Below are 18,734 nucleotides of genomic sequence, written 5' to 3'. Positions count from 1 at the left end.
CCTTCCTCTTTGCAGACAGTCAATAAATAAGTAAACAAAGAAGTAAGCATAGGAATTACTGACTAGGATAGAGATTGTCGAGGAAATTCAGTTGACAGATTGTATTATTCTAGGTGAAATACCATCGTTAACAGTGAAAAGTCTTTTTTCTTAGAGAGATGTTATGACATGGAATAACTTAGCAAAAACGTCTCTGATAAACTGAAACGTGGAGGAATGAGTAATTTTCAGAAAAGCATTCCAGGAAGAGAAAAGAGCATGTGTGAAGGACTTAAATTGGGAAAAGATTTGGCATGTTTACTGATCAGAAAGGTAGATTGGATGAGAAGGCTTTGTAGGGGTATGCAGGAATCAAGTCATGCTGGGACTCTTGCCGTGCTGAAGAGCTTGAAAATTATTCTAAGGTAATGGAAGGATTTTAAAGCAAGAGAAACAAATTAACCAGTTATTCAGGTAGCCTTACAGAGAATGGATCAAAGAGGTGTAAGAAGAGATACAGGGAATCCAGCTATTAATAGTAGCACAGATGTGAAATTATTATGGTTCAGTATTAACTATCCATATGAAAAGGAGATTATGATCCAGGAGGAAACAACATAACACATAAAACATAACAGTTCATTGTTAAACTGAGCACTGTCTACAATCCTCCAATTCATACTTTAATAAAGAACCTTAATTTTAAAATCTGCATTGCATTAAATGATGTTTCTTGATTTGGAGTTAAGTATATAAGAAGCATGGCTGCCCATAGGCAAGATAGCTTGTTGTCAGACACAAGAAATGAACCAGACCATTTATTTGATTTCTTTTTTCCAGTAATGTTAAGCTGCTCTGTATATGGGCATAGAAAAAACACATAATTGGATGCAGTCAAGGTTGAGGTTTTGCCAGCTGCCTCTGATAAGAAAACAGAAAGTGGTTGAACCAGAGTGATTGTAAATGATGGATCTTGGAGTCCCATCTGGGAAAGGATAGAAACAGAGTGGAGAGTGGAGCTGATGGACAGCATCAAGTAGTATATTCAATAGTTACAAGTTAAGGATTGTTGTAAAGAAAGTACTACAGTCTAGAGCAGTAGTTGTCAGTGGTGGGTGGTTTTGCCCTTGGGCAAATATTTAGAGATATTTTTGGTTTTCACATCTTGGGAGGGATGCTACCAGCATCTTGTGGGTAAATGAGGTGCCCTGGTTGCTGCTGAACATCCTGTGATGCACAGGACAGCCTCCCAAAACAAATAATTATCTGGCCCAAAATGTCAGTAGGGCTGAAACTGAAAAATCCTGGTCTAGAGTGAATGTGAAGAGTAAGAAGTTTGAAGTCAGGATTTCAGAGATAGTCCATTTATTACTAGTGATAAAGGTCAGTCATACCATGTGGTTTGAGTGTTGGCTTGCTTTTCTGGTGTGAGAACAGTAAAGTAGTAGTAACATGCCTTATGGTTTTATGCCATCCACATATATTGTTTATCCACACAACAACCTTGAGATGTAGGCAGAATGTGAATAATCACTTCATTTTTTAGATGATGAAATTTATGCTCAAAGAGATAGATACTGGTGAAATACATGCATTCAATGCAGAGACATGATCGTTACCCAGATTTTGAACTCTTAGTCTATTCCTCTTTCAATACCATAATCAGGACTCTCTTGTAATTCAATTCTAGAACCGTAGAACTACCTAATTATAATAGAAAACGAGGTATTTGTCAATATACTGTTTGCTTTGTTCTTTTCCTTTTGCTGTATTTCTCAAATTGACAACTATTGGAATTTTTTTTTCCTTCTGATCATAAGTCATAGGTCATCAAGACAGAAAAGTATAGTCTTAACTTTAAATGCTTACATTTTTCACATGTATCTTTGTAGATTTCTGCGAAACTTGGAACAAATGTTGAGAGGGTTCTTCAGGCAGTTATTGAAAGAATCCCCCCGTGAGTATTTGGTGATTTTTATACTAGTTGTCTCTATTGAATAGTTCAAAAACTGTCTGTGTTTAATAATGCAGAGACTGTCAGCTTGAACTGTTATTTTAGCTTAATGGATGTGGCAAATATTCTTGCAGGGAGTGAGAATAAATTTATTTGCTTTTAGTAATATATAGAAGGCAAGTACAGTAAAGTAAAAGAAAAAGTAAAGATGATTGATAGAGGTCTTTTCATGACAGTCATTATAAAATATAAGTCAGTACATTGGCAGTTATTTTCCTTTGCTTTAAGCTGAACAAATATATTCATATATAATTTGTTAAAAGTAGAGGTTATTAAATCTAATATATTTTATAAAAAGTCTTTTTATTTAGGCTGTTGTGTATCAAAATTTCTCAGGTACTCAAATTAAGTACAATAACTAAGTTGAAAATAGGAATTTTATTAAGATTTTAATTTAGTATATATATATTTACTTTTTACTTTTATTTACTAGTCCTAAAGTGCATCGCAAAAATCCCCTGAGAGCTTTGGTATTTGATTCCACCTTTGACCAGTATAGAGGTGTGATAGCCAATGTAGCATTATTTGACGGAGTGGTTTCCAAAGGAGATAAAATTGTATCTGCACATACTCAAAAGACATACGAAGTTAATGAAGTAGGAGTTTTGAATCCTAATGAGCAGCCAACTCATAAATTGTAAGTAATCTGCATTAGTAATTAAAATGCATTTGTATGTGGTTCTATTTCTGCATTTTTCTTAACTTGGTATGCTTAGAATGATCCTCATTTGGTAACTTAAAAAAACTATTTAATGCAACTATACAGTAAATGCTTTGTCAAAAGGAATCTCTTGTGAAGGACAATAGAAACGTCAGTTGATACTTTTTTTATTCTAAATGACTAGTTATAACTAGGTTTATGATCAAGGGTAGATTGGATCCTATATTGATATATTTGATGAGACAATGAAAGAGTTAGTTCCCTCCACCCATATCCATATTGGGTATCATTTTTGACATTTCTTCATAACTAGATTTTCCAATGTAAAGGTGGTATAATAGAAACCTTAATAAATCTTTAGTGTGGAATTCATGGTAAGACCTTGATTAAAATTCTTGGGGAGTGGGATTAACAAGGGTAGTGTGCATTAGAAAAACATCTGAATTGACTTGTAAAATAACTATTTATTGAGTGCCTACTCCATATCAGGTACTGATGAGACATGACCTTGGGTATATAATTTGAGCTTTGTAAGGTCCTGTTCCTCATCTGTAGAAATTATTGAACCAGATGACTGTCAGATCACATTTGAGTGTTTAGTGTTGTATGTCTTAAAACAGCACTATATTGAGTCAGAAAGTCTATTTTTATTTTACTGAAATATTTTAACATCTATTTATATTCTGCCATATATACTGAATATTATCACATCTTCATTTAAGATTCTTAAAGCTCATTCTAAGTGTAAATTATTTTAATTTTGTAGGGTTTTTTTTTTTTTTTTTTTAACTAAGCTTAAACTGAACTCATAGGATTTGTCGTTTTGCTACAGGTGGAACATCAAATGTCCAGTTTGTTGAGAGTTCACATTTTTCTTGGATAAAAATTTACCTTTTTTTCCTTTGTTAAAGAACATTTGCAACACAATTCATTAATAAAAGACATCACAAGTAGTGTACTTATTGTAATGCTTTTGTACTTACTAGTTTCACTGTATTTACATGTATTTTAGAAACTGCTGTTTAAATTGCAAAGGTTGGCAGAATCATGAAAAAGTAGAGAGGTCTAATGGATTGTAAGACCTGGTGTGTTCATTTGCTGACAAGCTTTAGAGTTTGATAATTGATATGTAGCACTTATTTTCAAAGTGTATGGAAAGTTTGGAAAGTGTATGATAGTTTCCTGGGAAGGTAGAACTAATTGTGAGTTATGTGCTTGAAACATTAAAGCAGTAAATATTTGCATATAATAATTTTATTTAGATATGCAGGACAGGTGGGCTATCTGATTGCTGGGATGAAAGATGTCACTGAAGCGCAAATAGGAGATACATTATATTTACATAAGCAACCAGTGGAGCCCTTGCCTGGGTTTAAATCAGCGAAACCAATGGTATTTGCAGGTGAGGAGCTCACAAATTCAAAGGTTGAGGGCCATGATATTTTTAAACTAAAAGTCTGTCTCAGTGGTTAAGGAAAAAATACACATTCTGGTTATTTTAAATAACCACTAATTCCAGCATATTGTTTCACTTAATTGTTTGTGCTGTTTATCAGTTTATAATTTCATATGTATGATGAAATTATATGTGGGAGATCATTTAGGATGTGTTAAGAAATAAGCTCTTAAGAAGCTGTGATATATAGAATACAGTAATATAAATTTCTTATTTTTCTAGGGAGTTCCTTATTGAAACATTTTTCTAATTAGGATGTTCTTATTACTAATTGTCAGTAGACACTGAGTGCCTTCATCTTCGATAGACTTTCTTTAATATTGTATTGTACTAATGTAGACATGACAGAGAGTGGTGTTGCCTCAAGTACGTATAATTTCAGAATCTTTTACTTTCTTTACTTTGGAAAAAGGAAGATCTGATTGAAGGTCATCGGGTTACTCTGTGCTGAGTATCTAGCCCTTAATTTTCACCCTACAGTCTCTCTCACTGCGAATTAGGAACTTTGTTTACCCCTACCTTTAGGCAAAGTCAGTCATCTGGATTTTAGAGGACTTCAGAGGTGTCAGATGAAAGAGAATCAGTAGTGATTCCCATAGTTTTTGTCAGTAAATACCAAAAAGCAAAATTTAACTATGGTTTTAAGTAGATAATCTGCCTTAGAGAATTGAGAGTGCAGTATAGTTTTAATTTCTACTCCTATTTTTATCTAATAATAAAGTTTCATTTGGGTTGTGGAATGTCTTGTGCTTTTGTTTTTGAAATTACAGTGTGTTTTCTTAATAGGCCTAATTCCCATGGTTTTTATTTTTCTTTTCCCTGTATTTTTTCAAAAACATTAAAAACATTATTTGGAGTGCAAATCTAGTTGTGTATTCTTTCAGACTAATGACTTGTAAGATACTTTGAAACCAAATAATCATACATTTTTAGCAAACGAATATTTTGGTCAATAAAATACAAGAAAGTAATTTAAAAGGTAAATGACTAATTTGGAACTTGGCAGCACTACACATGTGGTTTGATTGGTCTGTAGGCAGCTTATCACATGATAATTAGAAATCATTGTATCCCCAGGAATGTATCCTCTAGACCAATCTGAATATAACAATCTGAAGAGTGCTATAGAAAAACTGACTTTAAATGATTCCAGTGTGACAGTTCATCGGGATAGTAGCCTTGCTCTGGGTGCTGGCTGGAGGTAAGATTCATTCACATTTGTTTTATAGGAAAGGGAGGTATAAATGGTGTATTTTTAAAATATTTGTATAGGAAAGGGAGGTTTTTTAAAGTATCTTTATAAGTAAGGGAGGTATAAAATTGTGCATTGTTCTGGAACATTTACTAAAAATAAGTTTATATTAGTGTAAAGTGAATGAAAACAATTTTTGTTTGCCTGTTTCACGTTGTGGATTGACATTTTATGGGTAAGTTTTATAGTGATTTAAAATAGATTCCCAATGGAAGATTTTAATCTTATTTAATAAAATTATGCTAGCATTTAATTATATTGTGAATTGTTTGAATGACTCTTAATTCCATCCATCTCTTAAAGTAACAATATGTTCATAAAAAAAAAAAAATGAAGCCCATGGGACATAAACATTTTGGAGTTTGTCTTTTCCTCCCTCAGGCTAGGATTTCTTGGACTTTTGCACATGGAAGTTTTCAACCAGCGACTGGAGCAAGAATATAATGCTTCTGTTATTTTAACAACCCCTACTGTTCCATATAAAGCTGTACTGTCATCATCAAAATTGATAAAGGTACTTGGTATTTAGTACTGTTTTGCATTAGTCTCTTGGAAAAAATAAATGTGTGTATATACAACGCAGGAGAAGCATTTTACTATACTGGTAGCTGATTAAGTATTAAACGAAATATTGATTGATTAGTAGTAATAAACATTGAACTACCCTATGGCTAATGATGAAGAACTTTTTTGAAAACTAATTTATGCAATATTTTTCTTAACCTGATATAATCTCCACATTATCAAAACTAGTCTATTGCTGATAGTAAAAGGTAAAATTAGTAGTGAAAATAATGTGCTGATTCTAGCACAAAGATGAAAAATGTAATTTTGGTCCTAAGTAATTTATCTTGTAAAGAGTGAAGCATTCATTCCGGTGACTGGGAAATTTTAAATTTCAAATCAGTGATGAAGACAATATTGTATTCCATGTAAGTGGCAATCTGTTCATTTTAAACAAATAATAATTTTGGCAATCTAAATATTTTCCAACAAAATTAACTTATTAAACTATAATGTTTTATAAGTGTCAGGTTAAAATGTATTCTTTTGTCATACTTTTTCTAAATGGTCCATGAAATATGTTTAGTAAATATTAATAATTGGAATATATTGTTTACTAATACTTGTTATTAATATTAAATGATTATAGCTGGAGAGATTTTAAAATATAAAGCAAACAAGAAAAATGATAATCATTATATTAAGATTTCAAGTATTGCTGATTTTTCTAATTTTTAGGAACATAGAGAAAAAGAAATTACAATTATCAATCCTGCACAATTCCCCGATAAATCAAAAGTAACAGAATATTTGGAGCCAGTTGTTTTGGGCACTATTATCACACCAGATGAATACACTGGAAAAATAATGATGCTTTGCGAGGTATAACTGTAATACAATTTAATACAAAATTAGGTTTTAGTCCTCTGAAATAGTGATTTCCAACTCAGGTTTTAAAAGATTTCTTTCTGCTGAGCATACTGAATTTAATGAGATTTTCATATATATATATCTGTTTATATCTATACACATAAATATGTATGCTTTTTAAATTATTTTGATTTTAAGTAAACATATTTGATAATTTGTGTAATTTACTGATTTGATATTTTAGCCCAAAGGAAAGAAATTTGATAATTAGCTAAATGTATAATTTCTTTTCACCTTTTTGAGTAGATTGAAAGATAATTATAGTACTTTAGGGACCATAAATTTGAAGGTACTCCCATTTTGCTTTAGTTCTCACCACATTGTAATAAATGATTTAATCCTCAAATGGTATGTGATTATATTCCTTAAAAATACCTACGTGAAATACTCTGATACATATTGGAAAGTGTGTCAGATGGTGACTTGAGTTTTGATTAGGTTAAAAACTAGATTGTAATCTTGGTCTTACACTTTTATTTTCTCTGGACCTAATTGTAAAACAAGAAATTAGTACTTTTGACTTTATATGTAGTTACATTTGATTTACTGTTAAATGAAATGGTGTTTATTTTAAAAGATAAAATTGTTAGATAAAGATGAAAAGCTTTGGTAGCAAGCCTAATGTAATTGAAATATAAAATGTTTCTCTCTGGATTATAAATACTGCCTGTAAGTTTTTACTAGACCTTTAGAAAAATACATTATTCCTCAGTAATTGAGTAGGTTATCATTAAACCCATTTTCTTCCTTCCCTTTTTAGGCTCGAAGAGCAGTTCAGAAGAATATGATATTTATTGATCAAAATAGAGTTATGCTTAAATATCTCTTTCCTTTGAATGAAATTGTGGTAGATTTTTATGACTCTTTGAAATCCCTGTCTTCTGGATATGCTAGGTAAAAAAATAATGAGCACCTAAGATGCCTGACCAACTTTTTTGAAATATTGATGAGCAAGGGTATACTAATTCTTCATTTATTTAGTAATTTCAGCTTTCTTGAAGATAGTTGAGAATCATACTCTAAGGTTAGAATGACTTGGAACAACCTTATCAGTGTTACAGACTGCTTGTGATTTGTTTATAGGAGAAAAGTTTCCTTTGATTTGTTATCTAACTTTTATTTCTCTTTTAACAAAAAAAGTTAGTCCCCTTTTCATGAAGAATTGTATTCCTTGTCTGTTAAGAATTAGACCTCATTTCAAAAATTTACTGTAACCTCAGTGGCAGTTTTAAAATGTATTTGTATGTTATGCAATCTCAAGAGCATCTGTTTACATTTTTTGAAAAATAAAAGTGCATATTCAGTCTGTAAAAAATGTTAAATAGGCCCCACCATTAGTGAACACTTTAATAACTTAGTCTTTCCAGGAACAGGTTGTCCTCATCATGAAAACCATTGTGTATCTCATAGGAGTACATGGAGAAAAGCCAGAAAAAAGTGAAAGGAGAGTTACTATTAAATAACAAATAAGGAACTCAGGGCATAGCATTCTGAGAGGCTGTTTTTTTTTTTTTTGGGAGGGCGGGGGGCGGGCATATAACTCTAGATACCCTCACTATGCCCTAAAGTCTTATGTTACAGGATAGTATATAGTAGAAAAAGATACGAAACATTGGGAAGCAGAAGGAGAAAAATGAACATTGATATCTATAAAACTCCCACACAGTGCATGAATGTTAATGTTAACATGCAGAGACAAATTCCAGTGTTTAACGAACATGCTACAGTGACTTGGAAGTTTAACTTTATTTAATCATCTTGTCAGTGAAGAGAGTTAGCATATATAATTCTTCTTACCAAGGAATCTTCATATTTCTTTGAGAATTTTCTTCTACTTTTGTCACCCAGTTTTTTCTTCTTCTATATCTTCTTTCAGACTAAGACCTTGAGCAAGTAAGTGGCAATGGAATTTAAAGTAAAATGAATTGGCATGTTAAAATTACTAGATTGGAAGGAAGATTAGTAGGTTTAATGTTTATAAATATTTTTAACAGAAGTCTGTCAATTTTAGTTTGCATTTGGGTACTACTTTCTGAATTATAAGTGGTCTTAAAAAGCCTTTTCATTTGGAAACTTAAATACATTTTGAATTTAATGAGAGAACATAATTTATTTTTGAACTACATAAAAATAAAATATTCCAGCTTCCAGCATTAAGGTAATTGTTATGTTCAAGATGGATGTTTTACATAGGCAGTCAATTCCACACTTAACAGAAAGTCATCATAGGCTATGAATTAAGATCAGGAAAAAATTTATTTCATACCAGGAGGCAAGAATCAACTGCAACTGGGTCAGAGCAGGGAGTCCTGTGTTACACAAGAACTGTAGTGGTGCCTAATCAAACAGGCATTTGCCCTCAACCCATAACCATAGTAGCTTTTTAGAATTACAAATGTGTTTCCTGCATTCTAAGGAAACACTAGAAGATCTATGTTTTTTTCAATAGAGGTTAGGTATCGATTGGGCTGCTTGGAAACAGAAACAATTTTTATAATGATTTCTTTTGAAAAAATGAGTTAAGAAGTTTTTAAGATTTTTAAGATTTTGGACCACAACATAGCTGGAGCTGTAACAGCTTCAAAGTTAAGGACCACATCTATTTTATTCTCTCCCTATTTGCTTTGTATTCTGTATGATACTTAACATGGTATCTTTCATACAGTAAATGTATAATAAGTGATGCTTCCTGAAGAAAGAAAGGATTTTAACAATACTTCTGAAAATAATCTGTTAATAGAGTGTATTATTGTCACTTTATGACCTTCCTGCTGAAAATCTTTAGAAACCAAACATAATTTTGCAAGTCCAGGCACCAGTTGTTTTAAAATTAAGACAATAGGAGTATACATGTTCTTGTCTGTGATTGGGACAACTTGTAAGCCTAATTGAAATTTTCTTGTTAGACTTCAGTTTTATAAGTTAAACATTTAAATGTCTGTTTTGACTAACATTGCAAGCTTTGACCACGCTGTTCAAAGTAATAGCTGAAACTAAGTGCTTGTGTGTGCTAAGCTAGGCTCTGTTTAAACGCTTATTATGTACTAGGCATTGCTCTAAGTGGTTTACATGTATTAACTCATTTAATCCTCACAAAAGCCCTGTGAAGGGAGGTGCAAGCTCAAGAGCCAAATAGGAAATCCAAAGGTCTCATTTATTAATGGCATTTTATGAGTGTCATACCACTTATTTAAACATAGAGTTGTCATTGGTAATAGAAAGTTAAACAGAAACCCAACTCATGAATCTGAAAATGATCCATTAATGTATAGTATTGTCTGAAGCCTCCCAGCTGCTGGGAACATTGGGAAGGCATGATTTTTGTCTTCAATAAACCATTTTCTTTGTCAGGTTCACCAGCTTATTTTCCTTTCCCCTATAAACACATTCCCCTTGCTTTTGCCCTTGACTTAATAAACATAAAAAGATAACATTTAGATCCATTCACAAGAAACTGTATATGTAATATTTTGATGGAAAGTTAGATCTCTTTGGGGAGTGTAATGTGGTAGAAAGTAGACATTTAGTAAAGAGTAGAGTAATAAAGGTAATGTCTTGGGAAGTGTAATATTTACCACTTGGACTTTTTTCCTTTTAGTTTTGATTACGAAGATGCAGGCTACCAGACTGCAGAACTTGTGAAAATGGATATTCTGCTGAATGGAAATACTGTAGAGGAGCTAGTAACTGTTGTACACAAGTAAGTTGAGTAGGAACTAATCATGGAATGTGAAAATACTCATTTTTGATGTTTTTCACTTATTTTTGTTGAGCAGCTGCATTTAAAAAACTTTTAAAGGTAATTAGAGTTCACCCTACTAACTGCTTTCTCTTCTTTTTCCACACTTCTCTCTAGACTGCTAAAAATTGAACAGAGCTATAATAGTCAAAAAGAATAGTGTCATAGAAATGTTTCCCTTTACCATGTTAAAAAAAAGTTTTAAACATTTTATAATGATGGATTTAGAATTGGGAACAAGTTTTTTTTTTTTTTTAATTTAAGTTTTAGGGTACATGTGCACAACGTGCAGGTTTGTTACATATGTATACATGTGCCATGTTGGTATGCTGCACCCATTTACTCATCATTTACCATTAGGTATATCTCCTAATGCTATCCCTCCCCACTCCCTGCACCCCACAACAGTCCCCGGTGTGTGATGTTCCCCTTCCTGTGTCCATGTGTTCTCATTGTTCAATTCTCACCTATAAGTGAGAATATGCAGTGTTTGGTTTTTTATCCTTGCGATAGTTTGCTGAGAATGATGGTTCCCAGCTTCATTCACGTCCCCACAAAGGACATAAACTCGTCACTTTTTATGGCTGCATAGTATTCCATGGTGTATATGTGCCATATTTTCTCAATACAGTCTATCATTATTGGACATTTGGGTTGGTTCCAAGTCTTTGCTATTGTGAATAGTGCTGCAGTAAACATACGTGTGCATGTGTCTTTATAGCAGCATGTTTTATAATCCTTTGTGTATACCCAGTAATGGGATGGCTGGGTCAAATGGTAATTCCAGTTCTAGATCCCTGAGGAATCGGCACACTGACTTCCACAATGGTTGAACTAGTTTATAGTCCCGCCAGCAGTGTAAAAGTGTTCCTATTTCTCAACATCCTCTCCAGCACCTGTTTACTGACTTTTTAATGATCGCCATTCTAACTGGTGTGAGATGGTATCTCATTGTGGTTTTGATTTGCATTTCTCTGATGGCCAGTGATGATGAGCATTTTTTCATGTGTCTGTTGGCTGCATAAATGTCTTCGTTTGAGAAGTGTCTGTTCATATCCTTCACCCACTTCTTTTTTTGGATGGGAGTCTCATTCTGTCGCCAGGCTGGAGTGCAGTGGCGCAATTTCTGCTCACCGCAACCTCTGCCTCCTGGGTTCAAGCGATTCTCCTGCCTCAGCCTCCCGAGTAGCTGGGACTACAAGCACGTGCCACCATGCCCGGCTAATTTTTGTATTTTTAGTAGAGACGGGGTTTCACCATATTGGCCAGGATGGTCTTGATCTCTTGACCTCTGATCTGCCCACCTCGGCCTCCCAAAGTGCTGGAATTACAGGTGTAAGCCACCGCGCCCTTTTATATTTGTAAAAAAATTATTAAAAGGAAAAACCCCACATGTTCAAGAAATAGCAGATTGGCTAAAATGAATTACAAAGCACCCATATTATTATTTTCAGCCATTAAAACTTGTGGAGTAATATTTAGTGACATAAAAATGTCAAATAAGAGGGTAGAATATTTCATAAACACTGATCATACAAAAAAAAAATGAGTAGAAAGATATCTGTTTAAAATAAACATTCCAAAATGTTTAACCATTCTCAATGGGTAAGGAAAGAGAATCAAGAACGGTTTCTATTCTCTAATGTTGTATTTCTAAATTTTCTGTAATCATACATTACATTTTTAAATCAGAGAAGTTGTTCATGATTCAGAGAGTAGGAGATATTTATAAGTAAGTTTCATTTGAACCTCCTTAAGAGATCACCGTTACGTTGATTATGTAACTGGCCTAGAAAAAGACTTGAAATATTCTTATTTAGGATATATAAACAGGTGTATTTTTCTGTCTCAGAGACAAAGCGCATTCAATTGGCAAAGCCATATGTGAACGGCTGAGGGATTCTCTTCCCAGGCAACTGTTTGAGATAGCAATTCAAGCTGCTATTGGAAGTAAAATCATTGCAAGAGAAACGTGAGTTGAAATTCATTTTTGTTCTTGAGCCAGTTTCAGAAATGATATACCTAAAAAGTGTAAGAATATTGAACATTTTAATTTGACATTGGCCTAAACTTTATTTTTACTTGTAGAAACAGTATGATAGTGCTCTCCAGTTTTCTGATTTAAGTAATGACTGTTACTTTGAATTACTTATATAACACCATTGGGTGATGTGATTTGCAGTTAGTATAATGTATATGGGTTTGAGGAACTGTTTTAATTTCCACTCATATCAATATCTATACTGAATTTCCTGGGTAAGGAATTTCTTTATGGTTTTATCCCTTTAGGTAGATTATAAATTAATAGAAACTGAAACTAAAAGGTTTTGTCTTCCAAATGACAAAATTACAATTTTTTTTTAACCCAAAGCATTTAGTATTGCTTCCCCACTTCCACAGAACTAGGGAGGTTATAAATCAAGGAATGCCAATACCATGTTAGGATTTGCATTCTAGATTAGGGACCTCACATAAATTATAGTAGATATGGAAGATAGGCTAATTTCTGTAGGACACTAGTCTTTCATGAAATGAAAGACTGGCTGGGTGTGGTGGCTCACAATCTGTGATCCCAACTACTTGGGAGGCTGGGGCAGGAGGATTGCTTTGAGACTAGTCTGGGAAACATAGTGAGACCTAGTTTCTTAACAAAAACCAAAAAATAACAATGAAGAACACCGAATAAGCTGCTCTGCCTGTAACATCAGGTGCAGGATGTGTCTTGTAGCACTTCCCATTTCCTTTCCTTAATGATCCTAAGACTTCTGGGAAATAGGAAGTATCTCCTCAGTTATGAAAAGCTGGAAATTGCTATTAAATTCTACCTTAACCCAAACCTAATGGGGAAATACAACCATCATGTTAATATAGACTTGAGGTTAATTTTAGGCCCACTGTTTGAAATACATTTCATTTCCTAACACTGTTTTGCTTTGGTTAGTTATTCTGTGTTTCGTAAATACTGAGATCAGGCAGAGTGGAGATGATAACCAGGAAACATCCTGGAAAGTGCAATTTAAGACAGTTAGCAATTGCTTATTCTAATATAAGTGTGTTGAGAGAATACCTTAAAAAAATAGGTTTTTCTGTCTTAAGGAATACATAAAGATGGAGCTATTTTCAAAATCGGAGTGATCTAGAAATTTCTCAAACATTATGGAAATAGATTAGTTTATAACTGCTGGGGTGGATATATCAATCTTCCTAGCCACTCCATCTACATTCAGTAGAGGTAGTCAGTAATAAGATAATAAACATACTTTGTTTTGCTGAAGTAGTAGTGGTAACAGTATTTTTAGATTGAGTAAAAAATAACAATATATTTCTTGTAATCAAGGTCACATCATGCTTGAATTTGGCCTAATCAGGCCTACCACAAGCCTTGACCTTTTTTTCTTAATGTGTGTTGATAAACATGTTGAATTTATTTGTTCTTTTATGCCAAGTACATGAAAATAAATACAAGAGCATTTGAAGTATCCAATTAATACGCTTATGGCAATTTTACATAGGTAATGATACTATCATTAAAATTTTCAAGTAAAGGGGAGGTTGTTTTTGGTAAGAAAGTGCTTTTAAACAGTATAATGGAATTATGTACTTAAACGAATTTTTCTCTTTTACAGTGTGAAAGCCTATAGGAAAAATGTTTTGGCAAAATGTGTACGTATCTAGTTGTATTTATTCTACTTTATAATATAACTTTTATGGGTTTTAAATCAAAGGCGGCATAAACTTACTGATTTCCATTGTTGGTTTTTATACATTCTTTGTTTCCAAGTTCTCTTTTTGAATAGGTAAATTTCAGCTTGACCATGGCAACCTGTTCATTTTGCCCATATCTTTAAATATTTTTTCATCTTATTTATAAAATAAAAATTTACAAAAATATTTATGAAAATTGTTCTTATATGTAATACTAAGGAAGATTTTTACAACAGTTATTTCTATGATCTGGGCAACATGTTTTCTTGATCTAAAATACAATGAAAGATTTTGAAAACAATGGCTTCATCTTACAGTTGAAATCTACCTCTCCTGACATTGTTTTGCCAGTTTGCTGTTAAAAAATTATACTTGCCTGGGCTTGGTGGCTCACACCTGTAATCTCAGCACTTTGGGAGGCCAAGATGGGCAGACCACCTGAGGCTAGGAGTTCCGAGACCAGCCTGGCCAACATGGCAAAACCCCATCTTTACTAAAAATACAAAAATTAGCCAGGCATGGTGGTGCATGCCTGTGATCTCAATTACTCGGGAGGGTGCAGCACGAGAATTGCTTGAGCTCAGGAGGGGGAGGTTGCATTGAGCAGAGATCGTGCCATTGTACTCTAGCCTGGGTGAGAGGGAAACTCTTATCTCAAAAAAATAAAAATTATTCTTAAATATTGTGAGAATTGAATGATCAATTCTTTCTCCAAAGGCACATTTATTCCTATGTGATTAAGAGTTTCCTGTATTAGACTGTGGCTTTATAGTCAAAATTCCAAGCCTAGAATCAGTAATGAGATTGATAATTCTTCCTTGACATGCATATTATTATACTAGGTTTCCTTGGGGATCTTCACCTCCATCCACATTAAAGCCTTTATCATTCTTTGAGAAGACAGTAAAATTAGGATCTGCTAGGAAGGTTAGAGAGATGTCTGCCTTATGGATAATAAGGTTGTACTGATGCCTCTGTAATCATGAGATTGTTTCTCTTTAGAGTGACTTAGACTTCCAATTTTTAAAATATTTTTCAGTATGGTGGTGATATTACCCGAAAAATGAAGCTTTTGAAGAGACAAGCAGAAGGGAAAAAAAAGCTGAGGAAAATTGGCAACGTTGAAGTTCCAAAAGATGCTTTTATAAAAGTTCTGAAAACAGTCTTCTAAATAATTGGTGGGAAAACAAAGAATTTTCATAAATTAAAAACTATCTTTTTTTCATTGCAAATTGTAATACGCTGACAACAGAAAGAAAATTATAAAATTTGCTTGTTACTTTCAGGGTCTTCAGGTTCAAATAACCTACTAGCCTTTTGTTGAAAGGGAGTAATGAGTGAGTAGGCAAGAGCTTAGATTTTGAAGCCATGTTGCCTGTTCTCAAATATCTGTTCCAACCGCTCACTAGTAAGGTGACCTTGGCCAAATTAACCTTTGTTTCCTCTTCAGTAAAATGGAGATTATACTACTACCTATATAAGTTGTTGTGAAGATGAAATGAGGTAATATGTTAAATATTCAGAGGTGCACGACACATAGTAAGCACTCAATTGTAACTACAGTTAAGTCCTTAAATGCCATCGAAAGGTTCTTAGAAACTGACTTTAAGCAAAATGACACATAGCACAATGTCCTTGAATGATGCCATTTCCTTAAGTGGTTTGTAACCTTGATGAGGAAAAAAAATTGGTTTATGCGTCATTTCATTTTATTTATTTTTTGAGACGGAGTCTTGCCCTGTTGCCCAGGCTGGAGTGCAATGGCGCAATCTCTACTCACTGCAACCTCCGCCTCCCAGGTTCAAGAGATTCTCCTGCCTCCATTACAGGCGCGCGCCACCATGCTCGGCTAATTTTTTGTATCTTTAGTAGAGACGGGGTTTCACCATGTTGGCCAGGCTAGTCTTGAACTCCTGACCTCGTGATCCACCTGCCGTGGCCTCCCAAAGTGCTGAGATTATAGGCGTGAGCCACCATGCTCAGCCATGTCATTTCATTTAAAGTCACAATTTCCATGAATCTCAACAAGTGAGGACCTGCTATATTTTGTTGCATGCAGTTTTTCTTTACTGACACTAAAAGGCCCCATACTTAAGATTCCATCTACTTTAAGTTAAAGGATTTTCAGAATCACCTTAAGTGTCAAATTTGTTAGCAGGATTAATTTATCTGATATGAATTCATTTATTAAACAGTAAACTCAAATAACATACTATCTAGACATCTGCTCTAGTTCATGATAAAATGTTTATAGATTTTATCAGGTGGTTAAGTTTGAAACTAAATGGTTTACATGTAAATTAAGGGCAGGAGCTGTCTTTCAGACATTCAGAACGCATTTGTGTAAAATGACAGGTGTTTGGTATTACCAGGAACTCATAATGACATTTTAATAATTATTGTCTAAATTTCATAATCGAAGCGATTTTAGAGTAGTTAACTTGAGATTTCACAACCAGTTATTTCTCCAAAGCTCTCAGCTCCCATGTTTATTCAGCCAACGAACAAACCAGACTGCAGACTATATTACAGCAAGATAACATCATTTAGCCATTGATTTTTATCTTCAACCTTGAATGAATTGAATGAGGAAAATGTCTTTTAGGGATAAACACTATCAAGGATGAATTTTATACTAAGGTTATATGAAAGAAAAAGAATCTATCTCAAAACCACTAAGCCAAAGGGAAGTCAAACTGGGAACTGATTGAGGCAAACCTGCCTCCCATTTTATTCCTAAATAAGACAGCCACGAAGATAAAATTTGCCCACAAGGAAATTCCTTATGGACAAAGACAGAACTCAAAGTCTTCCTTCTGCTCACATGACACAAATGCATAAATGATTGCTTTCTCTGCTTCATGTTTCACTAAGCCAGATTAAGGTATAACTGACTATTCCTCTACCCTCCTCTCACATGTAAATTGTATATTCAGTGAAAGGCTAATCAGAAACTCAAAAGAATGCAACCCTTTCTCTCTTACCTGCCTATGCTTGAAGCCCCCGCCCCTCTTCGAGTTGTCCTGCCTTTCAAGACCAATGTACACCTTACACATACTGATTGATGTCTCATGTCTCTAAAATGTGTAAAACCAAGCTGTGCCCCAACCACCTTGGGCACATGTGGTGAGGACCTCCTGAGTCTGTGTCACGGGCACATCCTTAACCCTGGGAAAATAAACTTCCTAAACTGACCTGAGAGCTGTCTCAGATATTTTGAGCTCACAGTTATTGTGAAGTCATTTTAATTATAAATTAAGTGGAGATTTACTTAAAATCATGTGTAGAAGTAGCCTGTGATGTATCCTAGATACATATATTATCATCTTATGTATCTTCCCTCCCCCTTCCAGGTTCTGATAAAACAGATGAAATCTGAAAGACCATGATAGTAGTATTTTGAAAATGACAGTATTTGAAATTAAAAAATTGTAAAAGTGTTCTGTTCTATCACTGCCAAAGGATAAGTTACAAATTGGTTCTTGGAACGTAATGTGTACTATGTGCTTGCTATTTAATAATTTACTAATATTAGTCTTTTTTATTCAGACTAATTTTATCTTTTTTTAACCTATGACTCTTTAGTTATAGTAGTACAAAAAAGTAGTTTTAGTTGTAGTACAAAAAAGCATTTTCTGTAAGCTTAATTTCTTTCCCCTTCCCACTTTCCCAGTGAGATGACTTTAGTGATTTGGAGTTGTGTGCTTTATAAGTGTATTCCTCAGAGGACTTAATATTACTAAGATTTTAGCAAACATTGAAGTATGTTTAAACACTGTTACCAGTATTAAAATAGCACCGTTCATTGAATTTAGTATGACAACCACTGTGCTGAGCTATGTATGCTTCCCTCATTCAATCTATGTAAAAATTTTGGGGAAGAAGCTGAGACTTTTTTATTTCCCAAAGTCACCATTGTTGACAGAGCTGGGATTTAATGGTTGGTTTCTTCAAAAAGCTAAGTTCTTTGTCTAACAGCAGCTTAGCTCCTGAGTTTAGGGAATGAAAGCAGGAATGAAAATGGCCAGAGTTTTCACTCCTCAGCTTGTGGAGGAGCTTGAGTACATGAACCTCAGTTAAGCCCCTAACACCAAGGGCAGGAAAATGGAAAGGAGAATTTTTAGACCTTTAAAGCACAGAAATAACTGGTGAATCATGTACCACAACAGGTACCTTTAGCTTTTTCACTGTGATGCTGTATGACTTTCTAAGGTAGTCAGCATAGTTTGTAGTAAGTGATTCTTATTACTGGAAGTGTAAGTGGAATGTTACTCACTAGTTATTTAAAAAACATATATAAGGCTATTAAAACATCTGGAATTACAATAAAGCAAGATAATTTACCCCATCCCCCACTTTTAACCATAGAACCCTATTACCAATTTTATTTCATTAATTTATTTGCTATTTTAATATTTTAAGAACCTACATTTTGATCACATAGACAAGCAGATAAGTAAGGCTTCTTCTACCAGGTGGGCTTATGAAATGCAA

The 18,734-nt window shown here is 33.8% G+C and overlaps 1 protein-coding gene across 5 annotated transcripts in view; it reads left to right on the top strand.

The window, feature by feature from the left end:
* The window catches only part of GUF1 (GUF1 homolog, GTPase), a 36,060-nt gene that overhangs the window by 5,729 nt on the left and 11,597 nt on the right, over positions 1-18,734 (top strand). For 3 of the 5 annotated variants that reach the window (XM_030800876.1, XM_030800875.1, XM_003258396.4), the window contains exons 7-17: positions 1,872-1,936; positions 2,427-2,630; positions 3,917-4,056; positions 5,188-5,311; positions 5,744-5,876; positions 6,605-6,748; positions 7,557-7,690; positions 10,395-10,496; positions 12,388-12,507; positions 14,162-14,198; positions 15,280-17,439. In XM_030800876.1, coding sequence (XP_030656736.1) covers positions 3,951-4,056; positions 5,188-5,311; positions 5,744-5,876; positions 6,605-6,748; positions 7,557-7,690; positions 10,395-10,496; positions 12,388-12,507; positions 14,162-14,198; positions 15,280-15,411 — 1,032 coding nt within the window. In that variant the 5' untranslated portion in view covers positions 1,872-1,936; positions 2,427-2,630; positions 3,917-3,950 and the 3' untranslated portion in view covers positions 15,412-17,439. Of the gene's footprint in view, positions 1-1,871; positions 1,937-2,426; positions 2,631-3,916; positions 4,057-5,187; positions 5,312-5,743; positions 5,877-6,604; positions 6,749-7,556; positions 7,691-10,394; positions 10,497-12,368; positions 12,508-14,161; positions 14,199-15,279; positions 18,731-18,734 lie in introns of those variants that run through there. The other 2 variants (XR_004027221.1, XM_030800874.1) reach the window with 2 other exon arrangements.

Source organism: Nomascus leucogenys, chromosome 20 (assembly GCF_006542625.1).
Source record: "Nomascus leucogenys isolate Asia chromosome 20, Asia_NLE_v1, whole genome shotgun sequence".
Classification (NCBI taxonomy): Eukaryota; Metazoa; Chordata; class Mammalia; order Primates; family Hylobatidae; genus Nomascus; species Nomascus leucogenys.
The sequence above is the reverse complement of the archived record's forward strand: the minus strand, read 5'-3'. Positions and strand labels throughout refer to the sequence as shown.